Source organism: Neohortaea acidophila (assembly GCF_010093505.1).
Source record: "Neohortaea acidophila strain CBS 113389 unplaced genomic scaffold BDY17scaffold_1, whole genome shotgun sequence".
NCBI classification, from domain to species: Eukaryota; Fungi; Ascomycota; class Dothideomycetes; order Mycosphaerellales; family Teratosphaeriaceae; genus Neohortaea; species Neohortaea acidophila.
Window position 1 is genome coordinate 578988 of NW_022985510.1, and position 20062 is coordinate 599049.

The following is a 20062-nucleotide window of genomic DNA, read 5'->3' on the forward strand; positions in this document are numbered from 1 at the left end:
TGTGGGCCGAGCGTACTATTAGTCAGCCATTCTGACGTCTGTGTGGTGCACGCAGACTTCAATTCACTACATCATCGGCATCCAGGCAGTTTCGTACTTTCAGCATACTTTGAAGTGTCGAAGGCTGATCGATTCCTGCGACATTTCCACACGCGCAATGCCGTCCAAACAGCGATTCTCCTCCCTCGACATCAAAGTCATCGCCCACGAACTCTCCAACTCCCTCCTCTCGCTGCGATGCTCGAACATCTTCGACCTCTCTTCTCGAGTCTTCCTAATCAAGTTCGCCAAACCTGAGCGGAGGGAACAGTTGATCATTGACAGTGGCTTCCGCTGCCATCTCACCGCCTTTGCACGATCGACTGCTGCCGCGCCCAGTCCTTTTGTGAGCAGGTTACGAAAATTCCTGCGAACGCGGCGAGTCACCGCCGTCCAACAAATCGGCACCGATCGCGTGATTGAGATCCAGTTCAGCGATGGACAATACCGCCTCTTTCTGGAATTCTACGCCGGCGGCAACATCATCCTCACGGACTCCGAGCTTGCAATCATAGCGCTGCTGCGGAACGTGAGCGAAGGAGCGGAACATGAGCAATACCGAGTCGGCTTGAAGTACGACCTATCGCAGCGGCAGAACTACGATGGCGTGCCAGATCTCACAAGAGAAAGAGTCAAGGGTGGCTTACAACGAGCGATCGAGAAGCAAAAGGAAGAGGCCCAGAAGCCGGGGAAGAAGGTCAAGAAGAAAGGCGGAGATGCTCTGAGGAAAGCGTTGGCCGTGACCACAACCGAATACCCTCCAGTTCTCCTCGACCATGCATTGTTTGTGTCAGATTTTGACAAGACTCTTCAGCCGGAGCTGGTTGTTGCGAGCGACGAGCTACTTGATAAGTTACTCAATGCTCTGCAGGAGGCCCAAAGGGTAGTACAAGAGATTACGAGCAAGGAAACTGCAAAGGGCTACATAATAGCACGACCAACTCGACGCGCGGAAGACAAAGCAGCCACGGCGGACAGCGATGACCGCGAAGGACTGGCGTACGATGACTTCCACCCATTCAAGCCTGCGCAGTTCGCAGCCGACACCTCCATCACCTTCCTCGAGTACGAAGGCTTCAACAAAACTGCAGACGAATTCTTCTCTTCTCTTGAAGGGCAGAAACTGGAGTCGAAATTGCAGGAGCGCGAAGACAACGCCAAGCGCAAGATTGAGCACGCGCGAGAGGAACAAGCGAAGCGGCTCGACGGCCTGCAGCAAGTCCAGGAGCTCAATATTCGCAAAGCGCAAGCTATCGAGGCGAACGTGGAGAGAGTGGAGGAAGCGGTGGCGGCTGTGAACGGGCTGATTGCTCAAGGCATGGATTGGGTTGATATTGGAGGCCTGATTGCAAACGAGCAAGCGCGAGGCAATCCTGTTGCGCAGACCATCAGCCTTCCGTTGAAGCTCCACGAAAACACCGTCGCCCTCCTGCTGTCAGAAGTCGATGCTGTAGAGGAGGATGAAATGGCCGATGAAACGGACAGCGAAGCATCCGACACCGAAGACGAGCAGCCTGCGCAGTCCAAGCAGAAAAGCCCTGACAAGCGCTTGACTATTGACGTTGACCTTGCTCTTTCGGCATGGGCAAATGCAAGACAGTACTACGATCAGAAGCGATCTGCAGCTGTCAAGCAGGAGAAGACCGCTCAAGCGTCGCAGAAAGCCCTGAAGAGCACCGAGCAGAAAGTCATGGCGGACTTGAAGAAGGGGCTCAAGCAGGAGAAAGACGTCTTGCGCCCTGTGAGGAAGCAGATGTGGTTTGAGAAGTTCATCTACTTCATCTCCTCCGACGGGTATCTCGTGCTCGCGGGGAAAGATGCCCAGCAGAACGAGATACTATACCGCAGACATCTCAAAAAGGGCGACGTCTACATCCACGCCGAATTGAACGGCGCGGCATCCGTTATTATCAAGAACCGGATCGGCACACCGGATGCCCCCATTCCTCCTTCAACTTTAAGCCAAGGGGGCCATCTTGCCGTGTGCACTTCAAGCGCCTGGGATACCAAGGCCGTGTATTCCGCGTGGTGGGTGAATGCCGACCAGGTCTCTAAGACGGCGCCATCTGGAGAATTCCTCACCCCGGGCTCTTTTGTCGTTCGGGGAAAGAAAAACTTCCTACCTCCCGCCCAGCTTCTACTTGGATTTGCCGTCCTTTTCCAGATCAGTGAGGAGAGCAAGGCGCGGCATGTGAAGCATAGACTGCTCAACGTGTTTCCAGAGACGCCTGATCTGACGGACTCCGAAACGATTGCGGAAAGCTCGAACCAAGGAGACGGAAGTGATACTGCAGGCTCGGATGACGATTTTCTCGATGCTACGCCGCGCCCTCCTGCAGTACACGACAGCTCTGACGAGTTCCCGGATGCTACACGAACTCCTGAAAGCTTTGAGGAGGGCGATTTCGGGCGAGCTGCGGCTGAGAGAGGGGAAGCAGAGGACGACGATCTCCCCGATGCCACAGGGGGCCATGAAGACGATGGCGACGAGGGCGAGGACGATGATGCTCCTCGCGCAAACCCGCTGCAAGTGAATGGTGCAGTCAAACCACCCAAACCCAACCCTTCAACCGACAGCGCCCCCATCGAAGAGGACAATGAGTCGAATACGGATGAAGACAGTTCGGACGAAGAGTCTCACTCCAAGCATACTTCTTCGAACGACACCTCTGCTACGGCAGCACATCATGAAGCGGATCGCTCGTCCCTATCCACAGCATCAACGGTCAAGCCAACGCCACAGAAGCACGTCCGTGGAAAGCGCGGCAAGACGAAGAAAGCGGCTGCAAAGTACGCCGAGCAAGACGAAGAAGACCGAGAAGCGGCCATGAGACTGCTCGGGTCTCGAGCCGGCGATGACAAGCGACGGGCAGAAGCTGCGGAGAAGGCTGAAAAGAAAGAGTCCGTGGAAGAGGCGCGTGTACGCCGGCGAGCCCAGCACGAGAAAGCTCAAAAGGAAGGCCTTGAGGCTGAGGAAATCAGACGCATGAACCTCGAAGAAGGCGTGGATGAACTGGACGAGCATGAAGCTGCGTCTCTCACGGTGCTCGATGCGCTTGTCGGCACACCCTTACCCGGCGACGAAATCCTCGAAGCCATCCCCATCTGCGCGCCGTGGTCTGCTTTGACGAAGTACAAGTACAAAGCCAAGATGCAGCCTGGCCAGCAAAAGAAGGGCAAGGCGGTGCGTGAGATTCTCGGGAAGTGGGTCAAGGATGCGGCCGATCCCAAAAGGATCGACCAGCACAGCCGGGATACGGAGAAGATTTGGCCGAGGGAGGGAGAGCTGATCAAGGCGTGGAAGGAAGCGGAGGTGGTGGGCATTATTCCTGTGAAGAGCGTGAGAGTCATGATGTCGGGCGGTGGCACTGGTGGAGAGAAGGGCAAGGCTGGGAAGGGTGGTGGCGGTAAGGGCGGGCGGGGCGGGAAAGGGAGCAAGAGGAGGTAGTTGCGTGTTGTCGTAAAGCTTTAGAAGACGATTGATATGCACCAAGCCCATGTCTCATCAACAGCGCCTCTGCAGGGCACGGACGGTTGATCTCCGCCGGACGGCCACGTCCATCTCCGGCTTCGTAAGCACACACGCATCCCGCTCACCTTCTCACGTCCGGCCACCGACTGCGACAATTGATCTGCTCGAATACACACTTGTTTTCCCGACCACCAACAAAATTTCACCATCATGGCGGCAAACTACAACTATCTGGGCGATGTGGCGGGGTTGGTGGTGGTAGTCACCGGAGGTGGCACAGGCCTTGGACTCATGATATCAAAGGCGCTCGCCCTTAACGGAGCAAAGGTCTACATCACCGGCCGACGTCGGGAGAAGCTCGAGGAGGCTGCAAAACTCGTGGGCAACGGGAACATCATCCCCATCCAGGGAAGTGTAACATCTCGCGAAGACCTCCAGGCAGCCGTCGACTTTATCACCAAGGATAGCGGCTACATTGACGTGCTTGTAGCAAATGCGGGCATGACGACTTATGACAGCCGGCCAGATGCGAGGCCCAAACCGACGGCGCAGAATACACTTTCCGAGATTCGTGACTATTACTTCAACTATCGATCTGCGGACGTGTGGAAGGATTGTCTGGAGACCAACACGGCCTCCGTCTTTACGACATCCATGGCCTTTCTCGAGTTGCTGGATGCCGGAAGTAAGTGTTTGACGGTCAATTTCAACATCGTTGGGAGATGCCAATGCTAACGGCCCGTCTGTACAGACAAGCAAAGGGCTAAAGACAAGCCGCACAGCCAGATTATCACGATCGGCAGCGTTGGCGGGTTGACCCGATTTACAGACACGTTCATTTACAGCGCATCAAAGGTGGAGCCAATTCAACTGGGTCTTGATGCTGTTCGAAGCTGACTGGGTTGATACAGGCCGGCGTACACCATCTGACGAAGAACCTGGGTGCCTTTCTGGTTCCCTTTGACATACGTGCTAACATCATTGCTCCTGCTTGTAAGCACGACCTCGATCACGGCGTGGATAAGAGACTAACTTCGTTCCAGGGTTCCCATCAGACATGGTAAGTGTCGACTTACAAGAAGCCACGCACCTCCACCATCCTGGCAAAAGACTGACGAAGATTTCGACAGACTGTGCCGGTGGCGAAGATGTTTGAGTCGACGAATGGCGTGATGCCGAGGGAGCTGGTTCCCCAACAGAGAATGGGGAATGAAGACGAGCTTGCGGGGACTTTGTTATACATGGTGTCCAGAGTAGGTCTTCACCTGTACCCTTGCGCACCTCGAATGTTCACTAACTGGTGCAGGCTGGAGGGTACCTCAATGGCGCAATAATCCAGTTGGACGGCGGATTTCTCTCGAATCATTCGGGTCCATGATCTTGCCGCTGCGTGCATATGTCAGAGTGTGGTGTGGCGCTGCAGAGAGGCAGGAGCGAAGAGCTATAATTGGTGCGGACTAGCTAGCCGAGCCGAAAGCCTAAACCAACCCCCCAGCCCACTCGTGCAGCTCTCGCTCCAGTCACTCTTTAAACCTAGGTATTCATCCTTGTTCTAACCACACTTCCTCCTAACACGCCCGAACTTCCACCGACTCGAGAAGCCTCATTCTCTCCTGAATCACATCTCTTGCTCACTTTGGCTTCGCTGACACGCTGGACACGGCATCGCGATGCCCTTCGAGTCGCATCTCGCCTTGGACCTCGTCTGAAGCCTTTGCATAATCGCTTGATCCCGCCTTTCTTTCGTTCAGCGTGTGTCGGTCCTCTTCGTCGTAGATATTGCGTCTACTTTCGACGACTTCGCAGGTATAGGATCCATCGCCAGGACGGTTCTGCTTCACCGCTTTCGTTCAGCACTTCACGGTGAATGAGGATCTGAGGCTCGAGCAGATGGCGCAATACTCGCCGCACCCTGCAGCGGAGCAGAACTACGACACCCTGTATTCCACCGCCAGCGGTGCTCAGCAACTCGTGGATGCGCAAGGCCAATTTCAATTCAATGCCATGAACCAGTCCGCCTATCCCAAGGTCGAGTCAGCAGCCAACGGTCAACCACCCTCGTCAACTACGACGCATACCTTCATACATCACCTACCGCCGCAAAACACATTCGACGCGCAGCAGTCAGCTCAACATGCCTCACAGCTGGCCATTCAGCCGCAGCTAGATGATGCCTCGATGACGACAGCCGATCCGCAGGCCGCTCTCGACCAGAGTCAGAAAATCGTTCGCCTCCGCAAAGCATGTGATGGGTGCAGTATCCGGAAGGTCAAGGTATGTTCATCCAGTGATGACGCATGGCATCGTTCGAGAAGTGACTTTTATAGTGTGACGAAACCGGCCCACCGTGCCGCCCATGTGCGGCCCTCAATATACCCTGCACGTGGTCAAGACCGGTACGACGCAGAGGACCTCCGAACCGACACGCCGAAGCCATCAAGCGCGCCCGAGTCGAAAGTTTCGCCGATCCGTCCTTCTTTGACCGGGAATCATCACCGGCTTCCCCAACTCATGCAGCACAAGCACTCGCAGCGCTATCATCACATGCACACAAACCATCTGCTGAGTCGATTTGTTCCATCTCCAAATTAAACCCCTTGATCGACGACTTCTTCACCTACATCCACCCTCTCTACCCATTCCCGCACGAACCCAGCTTTCGTGAAGCATGGAAGCGAAGAGAAGACCTCTCGAATGCCGCATTCCTCTCTCTTCTCGCTTCCATGGTCGCCGCATTGGTGTCTTCCTTCCCGAGAAAACCTCGTCTCCACCTCACGGCTCGCAGGAGAGATGCCAACTTCCCAAAAGATCTCGACCTCATCACGCGATGTCAGAAAGTCTGCTTGGTTGCGAGAGGTCCGGGCTTCCTGGACAGCGATACCCTGAGCGTTTACGATGCTGCTACGAGCTACTTCCTTGGACTTACCGGTCTCCATACACATAGATGGCGCCAGTCGCGGTTGTATTTTGGCGAATGTCTCACCATCCTCCGCGCTCTCGGTCTCCACAAGGAGCAAGATCAGTCATACACCATCCTGGGCTCGTTGCCGTCTGCACTTGGCTCATACGGCATCAAAGCCCAAGGCACAAGAGGGCAGCAGATCGATAACATCACCCTAGAAATGAGTCGACGCTTGTTTTGGACGATCTTCAGCACAGTGAGGAGCATGCAACAGCTTGGAGCGGACTTTGATGAGCTCATCATACCACCACCCACCCCCAGCCAACCTTACCCACCTCTTCCTGCCGAGGTGGACGACTTTTGCGTCTTCCCAACCCACAATGAGCCGCAGCCCGCGGGCTACCTCCCCTTCACAGCTGCATTCAACGCGAATGTGAAATGTTTTCGCGCCTACGATGCCCTTGCGAGTATAGACATGGCCTGGGGCAAGAACTCCGTGGCTGAGCGAGAGCGGCAAGCTGGACTACTCCTCGAGGCTTTGAAAAAGTGCAACGAGCCGGTTCAGAGTCTATCGCAGCGTGATAGCGAGGAATTTCAAGATGGTCTTTCGAGTAGCAACGGCGCGGCCAACAGTAGGCAGAGCATGGGCTCTCAGCCTCACTTTCCGCGAGATCCGGCCTCGTCTCTGCAAGGCGAATCGTTGCCCAGCGATGATCAGGAGGCGGCGAAGCAACGAAGACGCTTGCAGCATGCAATACAAAGGAACAACGTCTATGCCTCTGCGCTGTCGACGCGCATATACATCGTGAAACGACTCCAGGCGCTGTCCGAAGCCGGTGAACTGGAAGGTGCAGATCCAGGCAGTGGGAGGAGCCGTGCTATCGAGGAAATTGCGCGGATCGAAGAGACGAAAAGCTTGATCGGTGAGCTCCTGGCAACGCTGAGCAATGTTGAGGCGGTCAATGTGGAGCCGAACGCCGACAACTTTGTAAGTCGAGTCCATGCGTTCAGGTGGAAGGAGACCTAATGTAATGCAGGTGGCCAAACTCCGCACCCTCGCCGCCATGCTTGTGGATCTCCTGGAAGAGCCCGAAAGCGACCTGGCAAAGCGCCTTCGAGACAGCGTCACTGGCTTTCTCCGAGGCTTGCTTCGCCTGGAGAGCGAGACTTCGGGAGGCGGTGAGGAGGAAAGCGGAATCTGGGACGAACTGCTGATGCACAAAAGCAAGTTGGCCGAGATCGCCGCGTCGATTTGAGTGTGCTACGAGGCAAGCAGGAAGTGAAACGACATCCTCGATGAAGTATTGGAAGCTAAAGGTTCAAGTTGGCACGCGTCATGCGCTCAGCGCAGCGGATTTCGATAACAGTGTCTGCACAATATTCCCCCGGGGTATATATCCTCTGGTCTCCTCGCCGTCTCTATGTCAGCACACCGCGAACCCGGCTGCGCCGACATTCCCGTCCGCCTTCCCCTTCAAAGAGCCCGTAGCGCCATCGCTTATGTCCGGTATACTGTACAATTCTAAACACGTGTACTAAAAGGAGGTTGCAAGGTTGATTGGAAAGCTCATCTAAAACCGGTACGTTAGTACATGCAGGAATCGTCGAGTCGATCGGACAGCACTTACCAATACCTTGAACCTCTGCGGCCGCTCTTCCGTCTCGGTGAGGTGGGCGCCGGGGCAGAGGTAGTAGAAGAATGCTCTTCAATCACCTCGACCACATCATCGCCATCCACCCTCCGATCCTGCTGGCGACTGCTCTGCTCAATCACCACGCTCTCGCGAAATGTGCTGGACTCCCTCTGCGGCCGCCGCGGCGGCGGAATATCGCGCACAATCCTCTCCTGCCGTATTACTCGATCTCGCCGCGGACTCGTGCGTCTCATCTCCTGCTCGCGGTAAGAGGAGCGTTGACTCCGTCTCTCCCCTCCGCCTCCGCGACTTCCCCCGCCGCCTCGACTTCGAGACCGTCTTCTGGTTGTTACTACGACGTCTTCTTCTAAGGCTGTTGCGGTGATGACTTGTTGCCCAGTGCTCATGACCCACAATAGCCATAGGATGAGGATGAAGCCGGCAATGCTGCCTAGCACGATGCCGACGATGGCGCCAGGGGAGGGGCCGGAGTTGAGGCCGGCGTAGCAGCCTTCGATGAAGTGTTCTTTGCATGCGTAGTAATTCTGGTCGCGGCGGAGGAGCGAGAGGTGTGGGAGTCGTTGTAGGAGTGATCGGGCGTTGGTAGCGAGCGTTTGCGCGGTGCGGTGGATTGCGTGGGCGAGAGGTTGCCGCGCTTCGAGAAGGCGGGTGTCGACTGCTGCTGTTGATGCTGCTGCGACTGTTGTTGTCGCGATTCGTCTGGATAGACGCGGGAGGACGGGCATTGCGCCTGCTCAGGAGGCGTGGGAGGTGTTGCGCGGCTCAAATGGCATGTAGTGCTGTTGCTTTCGCGGCGAGGTGGTTGGCGGGGCGTGGCTGTCGATCAACAGATTGACAGGTCCGTCGGGCTGTGAAACGCGGGCGAGCAGCTGGAATGTCGACTTGCTTGTCTGACGCCGGAGAATAATGCGAGTCGTCGGAGAATTAATGGATGTAAGGAATGACAGCGAAAGGAGTGCGGGAGGGCGAGGATGCGGAATAATTGGGGGGGCTTGTCAAACATCTCGGAAGTCTTGGATGGGTGGATGAGGTGGCGGGTGGCTTGAATGCGTGTGGCGGGGGACGCGGGGCGCGCGCCTGCCCCAAGTCGTAATCGCGCCCGGTCGCTCTTGCCGCCAGGCTGTGCGAGGAAGAACCGACTACCTATCCAGGCCGCTCGTCGTGACATTCTTCTCGTGCCTCTTCTGATTCATTATATTCTAGCGTCTCGTCTTTCTTCTGTCAGTGAGTGAGCTAGAAATCACCTGTACGTTGATAATCATCAGTAACACCACTTCATCACCGGCGAGGGTCACGTGTGACTGTCGCGCCTCTCCACTCAGGAGCGCAGTGAAGTCGGCAGGCTGACGATGTCTTTGTCGCAGCACCGTTCTCTATGACATGCTGTTGTTCCATTAATCAGATGCAGCGACCATCGTCTTCCGTCCGGCTCGATTTGTCAAATCTCTACTCAGAGGCAGATGGGATGATGGTGGTCCGGCAACGGCGGTCCTGACCCCTCCATCCTCGGTAATAAGGCACTGGGCGTAATCGTCACGCTTTCACCGTGTCCCGCATCACGACCAAACATTGACTTCTCTATTGTCTCAACTTCCCCTTTTCTTTCTTATCCTTCATATCCCCTACTACTCCTTCTCCCATCTTGGATTTGCATCAATATGCCGGCCTTTCGTCGCGAACTATTCGAAGGCCAATCGAAAGCCAACGCTCAAGAGAATGGAGCCGCCACCCAGAATGGCGTCCATCCAACAGAGACGCTCGATGCTGTAGTAGTCGGCGCTGGGTAGATGGTACCCTATGAACCCAACGACCGTCCAAACTAACATATCAGTAGCTTTGCCGGTGTCTACATCCATTACAAGCTGCAAAAGGCCGGCTTCAAATCAAAGATCATCGAGGCCGGCGATGCACTCGGAGGTGAGTACTCGACATCTTTCTCGACTTTCAATCATTACTGTTGACTGATGCATTGCTCTCTAGGAATTTGGGCATGGAACAGGTTGCCGCCACACATCTTCCCGCGCTGAAGTTCAAACTAACTCCGCAGATACCCCGATGCCCGAGTTGACTCGCAATACCCGATCTATGCATATTCGGTAATGGAACCCCTTAACTGGAAGTCGACTAGAGACTGACCTCATCCAAGATACCCGAAGTATACGAGGATTGGTACTGGAACTCCGATTACCCCGACCACAACGACATGCGAGCCTACTTTGAGCACGTCGACAAGAAACTCGGGATCAAGAAGGATACCTATTTCGACACCGCCGTAGAGACAGCCACATGGGATGACGAAGAGTGCATGTGGACGCTCAAATGCAACACTGGACTCGTGGTCAAAGCTCGCCACTTCGCCGCGTGTATCGGGTTCGCAGCTAAACGCTACTTTCCGGTGGAATGGGAAGGGTACGAGAACTTTGAGGGTTTTATGTGTCATTCCTCCTTCTGGCCTAAGGACGATGTTGACGTGCGAGGCAAGAAGGTCGCCGTGATCGGAACTGGAGCGACGGGTGTCCAAATTGCCCAGAATTGGGGCAGGCATGTTGGTGAGAACGGATCGCTAAAGATCTTCCAGAGGACGCCGAATTACGCATGCCCCATGAACATCAAATACCTCACCAAGGAGCAGCAAGACGTTGACAAGGAGCGCTACCCGGAGCTCTTTGATCAACGCTGGGTCAATTACAACGGGTTTCTCTACCAGTTCCGGGACGAGTCGATGTTTGACTATACCCCGGAGCAAAGGAAGGAGCTTTTCGACATGCTGTGGAACATGGGCGGCTTCAGATATCTTATGAACAACACGAAAGACCTGACTCGAGACTTTAAGGCGAACCGCATTGGGTATGATTACTGGCGAGACCGAATTCACGAGCGCGTTGAAGACCCCGAGACCGCTGAAATCCTGGCACCCAAAGAGCCGCCTCATCTCTTCGGCGGAAAGAGACTGTCCCTCGAGCAGGACTACTACGACAACTTCAACAAACCCAACGTTCACATCGTCGACATGAAACGCAGCCCTATCGTCAAGTTCGAGAAAAACGGCATCCGACAAGAAGATGGCACCTTTCACGAGCTCGACATTGTGGCGCTAGCTACCGGTTTCGACAGCATCACAGGCGGCATGAACGCAATCGAGATCAGAGGCAAGAATGGCGAGCTCTTGAATGGAAAGTGGAAGGACGGAGTGTACACCTACCTCGGCATGACCTCCACGGGCTTCCCCAACTTCTACTTCACCTATGGTCCGCAGGGCCCCACGGCCTTCTCCAACGGACCCTCTTGCAACGAATTGCAGGGTGACTGGATCGTGGATGTGATGCAGTATATGAAAGACCATGGTCTGAAAAGTATCGACCCGAAGAAGAAGGAGGAGCTTCGCTGGAAGCAGACTGTCACGGAGCTGAGCTTGGTCGGCGTCAGAGGCCATACGCATTCGTGGTATGACGGAAGTAACATTCCAGGTCAGTATGCGGTCTGCTATGTGTGAGGATCTGTTCTAACATCGTCTCAGGCAAGAAAGTTGAGTAAGTCTAACCTTGAGGAGTCCATTGATCGATGCCATACCTTCCCACCCAAAGCCCACAATCTTGACGATGGCTCGCGCCCAATTTGATGAATACGAGCCGTCTACAAAGTGAGTCGTTCACATGCTGACTCAAGCTCACAGGCCGCTAAATTACGCCGGCGGGATTCCGGTGTACATCAAGGAGATCTCCCACGAGACGAAGAATGAGTATCCAGGTTTCGATCTTCGGTAAAGTCTCGACATTATATACGAGTATTTACGCTGAATGTGAGCAAGTCTTGTTACCGCGGCCTGTCCTATTTCTCGGGTCGTGTGTCCACTAAGGTTGTTGATCCATCAAGGTCGGCATCCAAGAAGACACCCATCATTACCTTAGTTGTGATGCCCACTACTCCGTGCATTGTAAGAACACACTGAATTAACAGCTCCTGATCATGTCGTCGTCACCTTCAACGAATGCAGACACCGCAGAAATCTTCGACGTGATCATCGTCGGAGCCGGACCGTGCGGCCTCGCTATAGCCGCAAGGCTGCGCGAACGACGCCCATCCGCCCTCTTCACCGACGAAGAACACGCGCGATACTCGTGGATGTCGCGCCACGCCAACAAAGCGGCAATCAAAATCAAACGAACGGGACAAGTGAAGACCGGATCAGACTGCCAGCCGTGCCAGTATGGGCCGTCGATTCTCGTCTTAGACGAGCACGGCAACGACTTCCTTGCCAAGTGGAAGTCGTTCTTCCGCAAGTTGGAGATTAAGAATCTGAGGAGCCCGATGTTCTTTCATCCTGATCCGTCGGATCGGGATGCGTTGCTTGCTTTTTGTCATGAGGCCGGACGGTCGCATGAGATGGAGGAGATTGTTGGATGTGTGGGGAAGGAAGTCAGTAAGCATAAGAAGAAAAGGCGGATGAATCAACGCGGCGGCTCGTATGGATATAATTTCGCAAGTTCTGCTGCGGGATGCTAATCGATCTCAGGACGAAGTCAGCCGTTGAGGTTGACGAGAGAGATCGCAAGGACTACTTCACGCCATCCTCTTCATGCTTCGAGGACTTCTGCGAGGCCTGCATCAGTAAATACAGGCTTGGAGATGGCCTCATCCAACAAGGGACGGTGCGAGAAATCGAATACACAATGGCCCCGGGTGATGAGCGCCCGCTCTTCCACATCCGCACAAATACCGCCCAGTATCTGGCCCGGACTGTGGTTCTGGCCTTGGGGCCGGGCGAGCCCATCATTCCAAGCCCCTTCGTACCAGGACAGCTTCCCGCATCGGCCACGCATGTCACGGATGCCACGCTTCCGAAGCTGTTGAGCAAAGACTTGCTTTCCAAGATCCGATGTGGCAAGCCGACAAACGTGCTCATCATTGGTGGAGGCTTGACGAGCGCCCAGGCTGCGGATCTTTGCATACGAAGAGGTGTTGGCAAAGTGTACTTGCTGATGCGTGGGCATTTGAAAGGTAAGGCACACTCATGCCGACAATGCTGCCATGCTGACCCCGCGTGCAGTGAAGCCTTTCGACGTGGATCTTTGCTGGATGAGTAAGTTTCGAAATCAACAGCAATCCGTCTTCTATACTTCCGATGACTTTGCCGAAAGATTCGAAATGATCAAGGAAGCTCGCGGCGGTGGTAGCATGACGAGCAGAGCCTCCAAGCTGCTGAAACAGTATGTTCAAGACAGCAAGGTGATTATGCACACCCATACGACCGTGAAGACGCAGTGCTTTGAAGAATCGTCACAGTGCTGGACGATAGCGACCGAGCCGCCAGTCGCAGACTTACCTCAATTCGACCACATCTTCTTCGCCACTGGAACAAAGACAGATGTCGAAAGCATGCCAATGTTGCAGCCTTTGCTTGCGAATCACCCAATCAAATCAATTGCTGGACTGCCAACTCTTAACGAAGACTTGGCCTGGGCGGAAGATGTGCCTCTGTTCTTCACCGGTAAATTAGCCATGCTCCAACTCGGACCTGGCGCTGGTAACTTGGAGGGCGCAAGGATTGCTGCGGAGCGAGTCTCTTGGGCCATTGAAGACGTCTTGAAAAACAGTACCGACGTCAAGGTAGATGGTGAAGGCCAGAGGCTCTGGGACTCCGACGAAGGGTACGTGAGCGGCATTGGTAGCAAGTTCGCAGGGTTGAGTGTCGACAGCGAGTGAGAATGAGGGAGATTGATCGCCAAGGAATAGATACAGACATGCCAATGCTTGGCGACTCTTGTCGTCCCAGGAAGCGACATGAAGCAATACTGCGCCCGCCCGGACTTCTGACATGACTCGATCGATGGCCAGCCGGAAAGCAGACTGCGACACGTATGGTACGGCGACTTGGAATCCGTGGCTAGCTACCGGCTCCCCGCGGCGGTGGAGTAATAAGCTTGCGAGGCTCGTAAAGCGGCCGTCGCTCTTTGCCTCCTTTGGCGATCACGCGAGTGTCTTGCATGCAAGTTTTGCCGAAGCTTGTTCCTCACTTGCTGAGCTTTAAAAGCAACCTTACATTTCCGACCTTAACCTAAATCCCACCGTCTTTGCGGCCCACTTTTGGATACGACGCGTGCGTGGTCGGTGTTCCGCGAGCGCCCGCCGCTTCGGCGATGGTTTGTAAGGAAGTCATGATTCCAACGTCGCGCTCAGTTGCAAGAGATCCGAGGCTCGTGGTCGTATTGCCGTGGCTTCGTGGATCAAAGAGAAGTGCCAGGGGCTTCGCCTTGGCGCCACGTTGCGAGCTGGAGAGAAGAGGCGTCCAGCTTGAAAGAGGCCCAGGTCGGGCTGTTCCCGTTAGGGCAACCACCTCGCTCTCCCAAGCACGTCCAAGCCCTCGGATGACGAATATCGGATGGCGGAGAAGTTCCCAAGGGCTGCCGAGCCGATCCTAAGAGCGAGTGTGTCCTTGAGGCGTCCAAGTCGTGATGTAGGCTAGGCACAGTCGCCGGGAGATGGTGATGCGGCACTGATGAGCGGTTTGCTTCGCGAACGCGCAAATCCTGCCGGCCAGAAGCTGTGATTAGGTTCGGCGAGTGCCCCACCCGTTGTAAGCTTAAGAATTAGCGTCCTTGGGCGTCCTTGGCGCTCCAATTACAGATACGGGACCGCCGCCGTCACAACCGCTCCGTGCCCACTTCCTTCCACCATCGCCGGCGACTCGTCATCTTCAGCGCTGGTCTGCTTCCTCCGTTCTACGTCCTCCACATTGACCGCCTGCTCCATCTCCAAAACTGCACGTGAACACTGGATGCTGACTGATCCCGGAACGCACCTGCCGCAATCGATTTGAGAGAAGGAGCCCCACACACCTGGCAGGCGCGACCCGGACAAGCGAGTCTTGACGGCGCATGCCACAACCCTTCTTCCCTTTTCCGCACAACACCGACACCAATGGAGACCTATAGTGGACACGTGAGAACGCCGACGGATGCCATCATCCTGTTCGAGGCATGTCGCATTGGCCTGCTACCGCGCGTGCAGCGCAGACTATCAGAGAAGGAACGACAGTCAATCACCTCCGGCTCGGTCTTTGTGTGGGACGAGCGAGAGGCTGGCATGCGAAGATGGACAGATGGTAAGTCCTGGAGCGCAAGCCGAGTGGCAGGCAGCTTCCTCACCTACCGTGAAATGGAGGGCAAGCGGGGCGGTGGAGGGATGGAGAAGAGCGCGAACCGCGATGGCGTGGCCGGCAACGAGGCAGACTCCGATGGCGGACCGGATGGATATCGATACAAAGCAGACGGCTTGATGAAGCAGTCCTTCTCCATCACCACCAACAACGGCCAACACCTCCATCTCATCAGCTACCTCTCGCGCTCCAACGCCAACAGCCTCATGGCGCCTTCGGCCGACCCGCAACTCCGGCATATCAGGCCAGAGAAGGGCATGTACCCCGAGTCGACCGTTCACGAACAGAGCAGCATCCCCGCCGTCACTCGAGGGCCCATGAGCTCCCCTGGTTATACACATGCCCCGCACCAAGCTCCACCCTATGGCCGCACACCGCCGTATTCTTATGGCCCGGGCCCAGGTGGCTACCCTCCGAGTCCCATGCACACTCCACCGCCGCATACACAGTACTCTCCGTACTACCAACATCCACCGTATGCCGGACAAGGACCTCCACCAAATATGCACTACCCAGCGCCGGGCTACGGACAACCACCGTCGATGACGGCCTTCGACAGGGCGCCTCCTCCACTAAGCAATAACGGTCTTCCTCCGCCCCCTCCCCAATACGGAGCACCCATGCCGCCGCAATCAGGCTATCACAACGGCTATCCCTACCCAACCGGCTACCCTCCCTACCACGCTCCACCTCCCCCAAATGCGACATACCCTCCACCACCTCCTGCACCCACGTACGAGACGAAAGCGCCGGCCCCAGGCGCTCCGGAGGAATCGAATTCCGCACGAACAGAGAATCGCAACGAGAGGCCGCCATCGCAAGCCAAACCCGAAGACGGGCCATCGACGAGCAGTCCGCAAGCCCAGGCGGGCGCATCGGGGCCTGCGACATCCGGCCAGACCATTCCCAGCATATCGGCGATGCTCAACAGCGGGGAGAACGGGCAGCCACCGCCTCGCACGAGCAGCAAGAGCCCTCAAAACACCTCGACCCCACAAGACATTCCCATTTACAAGCTCGGATTCGAGGCCAACAGGGACGTGCAAGCGCTGCGAAATCTGGACAAGTCGACGTTCAAGTACAACTAGTAGTTATCGACACTGTGGACGATTGGACTTTTCCTGCTTTATCGAACACTTTTACGGCCTGTTTGCTGCTTCTATGATACCAAGGCGTTTGCTACTTTACAATGCTTCTTCCGGGGTAGGGTTTCCAAGAGACTAGTACGGCGCTGTGGGCTGCTGTAGAGAAAGAGAGAGACAAATACATGATTAACGACTCGCGGGGTTATATCGGGGTGGGGGTGTCGAGAGATTGAGTATTTGTACAGAGTCACATGTTGCTGCCTTACTCCATACGCAAGACTAAAGCTAGCTTGGATCGTATCCCGTCATGATTGCATTCCCGCTCGTCCTGCGTTTCGTGTAGGTAGCCATGTCATCTCGCTCTCCATCATCCATATCTCACGACCACCCTCCGGGCACTGCATCATCCCGAGCCGCGGGCTGCGCTACTGATCGAGCGGACGGGGTGTGAGAGGGGCTCGGTCTCGCTCCGCTCACGGATTGCGTCGAGGGGGTATGCGCTGCGCCTGGCCGCGCGGTAGACTGCGACGAGTTCGTGCGCGAAGCGGAGTGCCTTGATTCCGACGATGTAGTCCACACATTCACAAGCACACTGTAAGGTAGTCAGCGATCAGGCTTTCTAGTATACTCCCGTCTCCCGAACTCTGGCACTCACTTCTGCGTCTTGTCCTCGTACGTCTCGCCCTTCATCTCCTTCACTCCCACTTTCAGTCCGCCGTCTTTGGTGAAAGTGATGTCCTTCTTCTCCAGCGACTTCTTCCCTCTTTCCGACAACTGGGTGGACCAGAGGTAGATTTGGTAGCCGATGTAGGCGGCGCCGCCGAGGACGAGGAGGAGCGCGAGCAGGGGGACGAGATTGGTGAGGCGCGACATGGTGCGTGTGGGTGTTGGGGGGAGAGAGGGCGGACTGCGGTCGTGTGGTGGTTTTGTTTCGTTGTTGGGGGCGCAGCAAGTGGGCAGTGAATGCGTGTGTGTCGCATGCGCGAGCTTCAGCTGCGGCGGCCAATGAGACGTGCAGCGTGTTTGGCCGCCAAGGGACTATATTTCAAGGAACGAGGAATGACATCGCGGTTTCTGCAGTGGCGGATAGAAACATCGCTCAATGCTTGATATAATGCTACATAGCCTCACTTTCTTGCACCCTTCTGTCCTGCCCTGCTGGTGGGAGGATCGGTCAGAGGGCCCTGAGTTGGCAGACTCGATCCAGTCACAATCCCCTTCTTGTTCAACCGTTCGCCTTTCTCTTTCGCCTCAAGAATATTGGCCTCCGCCTGCTGCTTCAACTTCATTTCCCGTCCTTTATTCCGCTGAGCACGCTCGTTGACCGGACTTTTGGCCTGTGCCTTTGTCTGATCCTCAGGCTGCCTCTCTGCACCACTGCCTTTCACCGGCTTGACGACTTCGCCCGGATCCAAGCCCAGATCTTGGAGCTTGCGCATGGCTTTTTCACTGCCGGCAGCAGCGCTAGCGCGCAACTTGCGTCGATGCAGCCGGTTGAAACGCTTCTCTTTGTACGCAATGAGTCGCTCATCGGGGGTGGGGATGGGCGGACGGTCCTCCACAGGTATGCCAAAAGGGGTAATGATGGAGGCCACGACATGGCGAACGCGTTCTGCAACCCGAAGGCGGTGCAATGATACCACGTCTCCCTCCACCAGCGAACTGTTCGGGTCATGGACAAGGAGTCGTACGTAGCTGCGGAAGTGCTGGACGGGTGTTAGAGCTTTAGCCTTGGGCGTCGTCTTGGAGAGCGTCATACCTTTTTAATGCGCTTATTCCATTCCATTCGCGGCACGCGCACCTTCACCGTCCTCTGCATCTTGCCCGCGCTCACCACCACACCGACTATCGGCTTGTGTGCCTCTGCCTCATCTCTCTGTTCTTGCTCCTTAGGCGGCAGGTGCTCTGTGGTGCTGTGCTGGAGGTATTGGACGGGGATCTTGTGCGGGAGCGGTCTTCGGAGATAGGCGATGTCGGTGTTGGTATTGTTATGCGGTGATGGCGTGGGTGAGGGCCGTGATTCCTTCAATGGTGCAGGTTGAAAACGGATAGATGCAGATTCATCGGCTTCGGTCGCGAGGCATCGCCGGCAAATCCACTGGTTTCCCTTTTGGGGAGCACGAGGGACTGTGCGTATGGGGAGCCGTAGAAGACTCCGACTCATTGTGGATGAATCCTGGGATGGGGTGTGAGAGCACGTGTGGATGATGTTTCGAATTGAAGCTCGTAATGAAGAAGCGAAATCCACCTCGATTTGCTATTCGCGGAACGAGCCAATCACCAGGCACGGACTGCTTAGTAAGGTGCCCTGCAGCTGCCGTGCCTTTCTTCAATTTCACGTTCAGACAAGCAGACACATCTTCTCAATACACCAAGACAAGTGAAAACATCATTGACCGCCCGCACTGAAGAGAACATTGCGCTTGATCGGGACCTCTCTTTCCAGCCTCGTACCACGCCCTCAAAGTCCCCAGTCGCCTGTCCCCGCCCACTATATCTCCCCGACATTACACCATCAGATCCAGCAAACATCGCTACGCGCGGTCGACAGCAGGATGGCGCAAGCACGCGAGAAGGGGGGAAGAGTGGTCTTCATCGGAAACATCCCATATGGTATGACAATAACTGCACGCACTCCCACCTTCGCCAGCTAATTCATCGTCTTCAGGCGTTAGCGAAGAACAGATCTGCGAAATCTTTGGCCGCGCCGGCACCGTAATCAACTTCCGCCTGGTATACGACAAGGAGACTGGCAAGCCGAAGGGCTTTGGCTTTCTGGAATATCCGGATGTGGATCAGGCGGCGGCGGCGGTGCGCAACTTGAACAACTTCGAGATCATGGGCCGGAATTTGAAGGTGGACTACAGCAATGATAACAGCGGGGGCAAGGGAGGGCAGAACGATCAACATGGCAGCAACCGTGCACCACCGCCGGCACACTTCGACATGGGACAGCCGCTACCGATGATGCCCAACGGAGGAGCGCAGGATCTCCCTCCGTTACCGCAAGGTGTCGACCCTCCGCTCGGCTTGACCGCGCCAGATGCGATCAGCAAGACGCTGTCAGCCATCCCACCCCCGCAACTACTGGACATTATATCTCAAATGAAGACCCTCGTTGCCACCGAACCGCAAAAGGCCACGGCCATTCTGCAGCAGGCGCCACAGCTGGGCTTCGCCATCTTCCAGGCTTTGATGCTGCTGGGATTGGTAGACGCGAACATTGTGGGCTCCCTCCTCCAGCAACAACCACAGCAGCCCCCACAACCACAACACGCGCCGCAATATGCACAAGCACCCGCCTACGGCCAAGCCCCTCCTCCAAATCCATACGGCGCTCCAGTCCCACCGTACCAAGCAATGCAGCACCCAGGATACGCGCCTACGCCTCCCCAGCAACCCGTCTATCAACCTCCTCCACAACAGCAGCAGGCGTACCAAGCCCCACCACAGCAGGATCAGTCGCAACAGCAGCAGCTGATCCAGCAGGTTCTCAGCATGACTCGCGACCAGATCTATTCACTCGATGAGCAATCGCGGAACCAGCTTATTGCTTTGAGAGCGCAGCTTGGTGCGCCAGTGTCATGATTAGCTGATTACTGCGGGTGGTACTTGGGTGTATTGAATGCTTTGTTGTTTTTAGCGCGGCGTCCGGAGCAAGAATCAGTGTCAAGAGTGAAGGGGTGTGTTACAACTGTGTATCTAAGTATCTGATCAAACACCCGGTTCCGATGAATATCTACTGTCCACCTC

The 20062-nt window shown here is 55.7% G+C and overlaps 10 protein-coding genes across 10 annotated transcripts; 7 read left to right on the forward strand and 3 right to left on the reverse strand.

The window, feature by feature from the left end:
- Nucleotides 1-157: 157 nt before the first annotated feature.
- On the forward strand, nucleotides 158-3487 carry BDY17DRAFT_243734 (uncharacterized protein; the record flags this gene model as incomplete). The annotated part of the gene is made up of 1 exon (XM_033730462.1): nucleotides 158-3487. The coding sequence occupies one exon, from the start codon at nucleotides 158-160 to the stop codon at nucleotides 3485-3487; it is 3330 nt and encodes a 1109-aa protein (XP_033593800.1).
- Nucleotides 3478-5055, forward strand: BDY17DRAFT_288560 (uncharacterized protein). The gene is made up of 6 exons (XM_033732208.1): nucleotides 3478-4196; nucleotides 4263-4366; nucleotides 4423-4504; nucleotides 4555-4571; nucleotides 4642-4764; nucleotides 4818-5055. Exons 1-6 carry the CDS (start codon nucleotides 3722-3724, stop codon nucleotides 4887-4889), a joined length of 873 nt encoding a protein of 290 aa, XP_033593801.1. The 5' UTR covers nucleotides 3478-3721; the 3' UTR covers nucleotides 4890-5055.
- On the forward strand, nucleotides 5016-7575 carry BDY17DRAFT_6724 (uncharacterized protein). Its single transcript, XM_033738593.1, has 2 exons — nucleotides 5016-5785; nucleotides 5839-7575. Exons 1-2 carry the CDS (start codon nucleotides 5402-5404, stop codon nucleotides 7438-7440), a joined length of 1986 nt encoding a protein of 661 aa, XP_033593802.1. The 5' UTR covers nucleotides 5016-5401; the 3' UTR covers nucleotides 7441-7575.
- A 462-nt stretch (nucleotides 7576-8037) lies between these two features.
- Nucleotides 8038-8793, reverse strand: BDY17DRAFT_319791 (uncharacterized protein; the record flags this gene model as incomplete). Its single annotated transcript, XM_033736337.1, has 1 exon — nucleotides 8038-8793. The coding sequence occupies one exon, from the start codon at nucleotides 8791-8793 to the stop codon at nucleotides 8038-8040; it is 756 nt and encodes a 251-aa protein (XP_033593803.1).
- Nucleotides 8794-9513: 720 nt separating this feature from the next.
- Nucleotides 9514-11977, forward strand: BDY17DRAFT_6504 (uncharacterized protein). The gene is made up of 7 exons (XM_033738579.1): nucleotides 9514-9851; nucleotides 9903-9985; nucleotides 10049-10067; nucleotides 10116-10164; nucleotides 10215-11535; nucleotides 11586-11598; nucleotides 11742-11977. The coding sequence occupies exons 1-7, from the start codon at nucleotides 9727-9729 to the stop codon at nucleotides 11830-11832; spliced, it is 1701 nt and encodes a 566-aa protein (XP_033593804.1). The 5' UTR covers nucleotides 9514-9726; the 3' UTR covers nucleotides 11833-11977.
- A 57-nt stretch (nucleotides 11978-12034) lies between these two features.
- On the forward strand, nucleotides 12035-13771 carry BDY17DRAFT_243677 (uncharacterized protein; the record flags this gene model as incomplete). Its single annotated transcript, XM_033730456.1, has 3 exons — nucleotides 12035-12531; nucleotides 12582-13066; nucleotides 13116-13771. The coding sequence occupies 3 exons, from the start codon at nucleotides 12035-12037 to the stop codon at nucleotides 13769-13771; spliced, it is 1638 nt and encodes a 545-aa protein (XP_033593805.1).
- A 958-nt stretch (nucleotides 13772-14729) lies between these two features.
- Nucleotides 14730-16590, forward strand: BDY17DRAFT_288581 (Gti1/Pac2 family-domain-containing protein). The gene has a single exon (XM_033732209.1). The coding sequence runs from the start codon at nucleotides 14987-14989 to the stop codon at nucleotides 16310-16312; it is 1326 nt and encodes a 441-aa protein (XP_033593806.1). The 5' UTR covers nucleotides 14730-14986; the 3' UTR covers nucleotides 16313-16590.
- BDY17DRAFT_288583 (uncharacterized protein) lies at nucleotides 16591-17250 on the reverse strand. Its single transcript, XM_033732210.1, has 2 exons — nucleotides 16965-17250; nucleotides 16591-16901 (listed from the first exon to the last, which is right to left on the reverse strand). Exons 1-2 carry the CDS (start codon nucleotides 17180-17182, stop codon nucleotides 16688-16690), a joined length of 432 nt encoding a protein of 143 aa, XP_033593807.1. The 5' UTR covers nucleotides 17183-17250; the 3' UTR covers nucleotides 16591-16687.
- Nucleotides 17229-18524, reverse strand: BDY17DRAFT_288585 (uncharacterized protein). The gene is made up of 2 exons (XM_033732211.1): nucleotides 18069-18524; nucleotides 17229-18015 (listed from the first exon to the last, which is right to left on the reverse strand). Exons 1-2 carry the CDS (start codon nucleotides 18471-18473, stop codon nucleotides 17437-17439), a joined length of 984 nt encoding a protein of 327 aa, XP_033593808.1. The 5' UTR covers nucleotides 18474-18524; the 3' UTR covers nucleotides 17229-17436.
- Nucleotides 18525-18604: 80 nt separating this feature from the next.
- On the forward strand, nucleotides 18605-20059 carry BDY17DRAFT_288586 (uncharacterized protein). The gene is made up of 2 exons (XM_033732212.1): nucleotides 18605-18922; nucleotides 18978-20059. Exons 1-2 carry the CDS (start codon nucleotides 18865-18867, stop codon nucleotides 19895-19897), a joined length of 978 nt encoding a protein of 325 aa, XP_033593809.1. The 5' UTR covers nucleotides 18605-18864; the 3' UTR covers nucleotides 19898-20059.
- Nucleotides 20060-20062: the final 3 nt, after the last annotated feature.

Bases quoted from the DNA above. Each gene is read 5' to 3' on its own strand.
- BDY17DRAFT_288583 (XM_033732210.1), bottom strand. From the start codon at position 17,182: ATGTCGCGCCTCACCAATCTCGTCCCCCTGCTCGCGCTCCTCCTCGTC. The intron at 16,902-16,964 runs GTGAGTGCCAGA...ACTACCTTACAG, and splicing joins TACGAGGACAAGACGCAGAA to TGTGCTTGTGAATGTGTGGA.
- BDY17DRAFT_6504 (XM_033738579.1), top strand. From the start codon at position 9,727: ATGCCGGCCTTTCGTCGCGAACTATTCGAAGGCCAATCGAAAGCCAAC. The intron at 9,852-9,902 runs GTAGATGGTACC...ACATATCAGTAG, and splicing joins GCTGTAGTAGTCGGCGCTGG to CTTTGCCGGTGTCTACATCC. The intron at 10,165-10,214 runs GTAATGGAACCC...ACCTCATCCAAG, and splicing joins ACCCGATCTATGCATATTCG to ATACCCGAAGTATACGAGGA.
- BDY17DRAFT_288581 (XM_033732209.1), top strand. From the start codon at position 14,987: ATGGAGACCTATAGTGGACACGTGAGAACGCCGACGGATGCCATCATC.
- BDY17DRAFT_288586 (XM_033732212.1), top strand. From the start codon at position 18,865: ATGGCGCAAGCACGCGAGAAGGGGGGAAGAGTGGTCTTCATCGGAAAC. The intron at 18,923-18,977 runs GTATGACAATAA...CATCGTCTTCAG, and splicing joins CATCGGAAACATCCCATATG to GCGTTAGCGAAGAACAGATC.
- BDY17DRAFT_288585 (XM_033732211.1), bottom strand. From the start codon at position 18,473: ATGAGTCGGAGTCTTCTACGGCTCCCCATACGCACAGTCCCTCGTGCT. The intron at 18,016-18,068 runs GTATGACGCTCT...ACACCCGTCCAG, and splicing joins GGAATAAGCGCATTAAAAAG to CACTTCCGCAGCTACGTACG.
- BDY17DRAFT_6724 (XM_033738593.1), top strand. From the start codon at position 5,402: ATGGCGCAATACTCGCCGCACCCTGCAGCGGAGCAGAACTACGACACC. The intron at 5,786-5,838 runs GTATGTTCATCC...TGACTTTTATAG, and splicing joins GCAGTATCCGGAAGGTCAAG to TGTGACGAAACCGGCCCACC.
- BDY17DRAFT_288560 (XM_033732208.1), top strand. From the start codon at position 3,722: ATGGCGGCAAACTACAACTATCTGGGCGATGTGGCGGGGTTGGTGGTG. The intron at 4,367-4,422 runs GTGGAGCCAATT...GGGTTGATACAG, and splicing joins TCATTTACAGCGCATCAAAG to GCCGGCGTACACCATCTGAC. The intron at 4,765-4,817 runs GTAGGTCTTCAC...TAACTGGTGCAG, and splicing joins TGTTATACATGGTGTCCAGA to GCTGGAGGGTACCTCAATGG.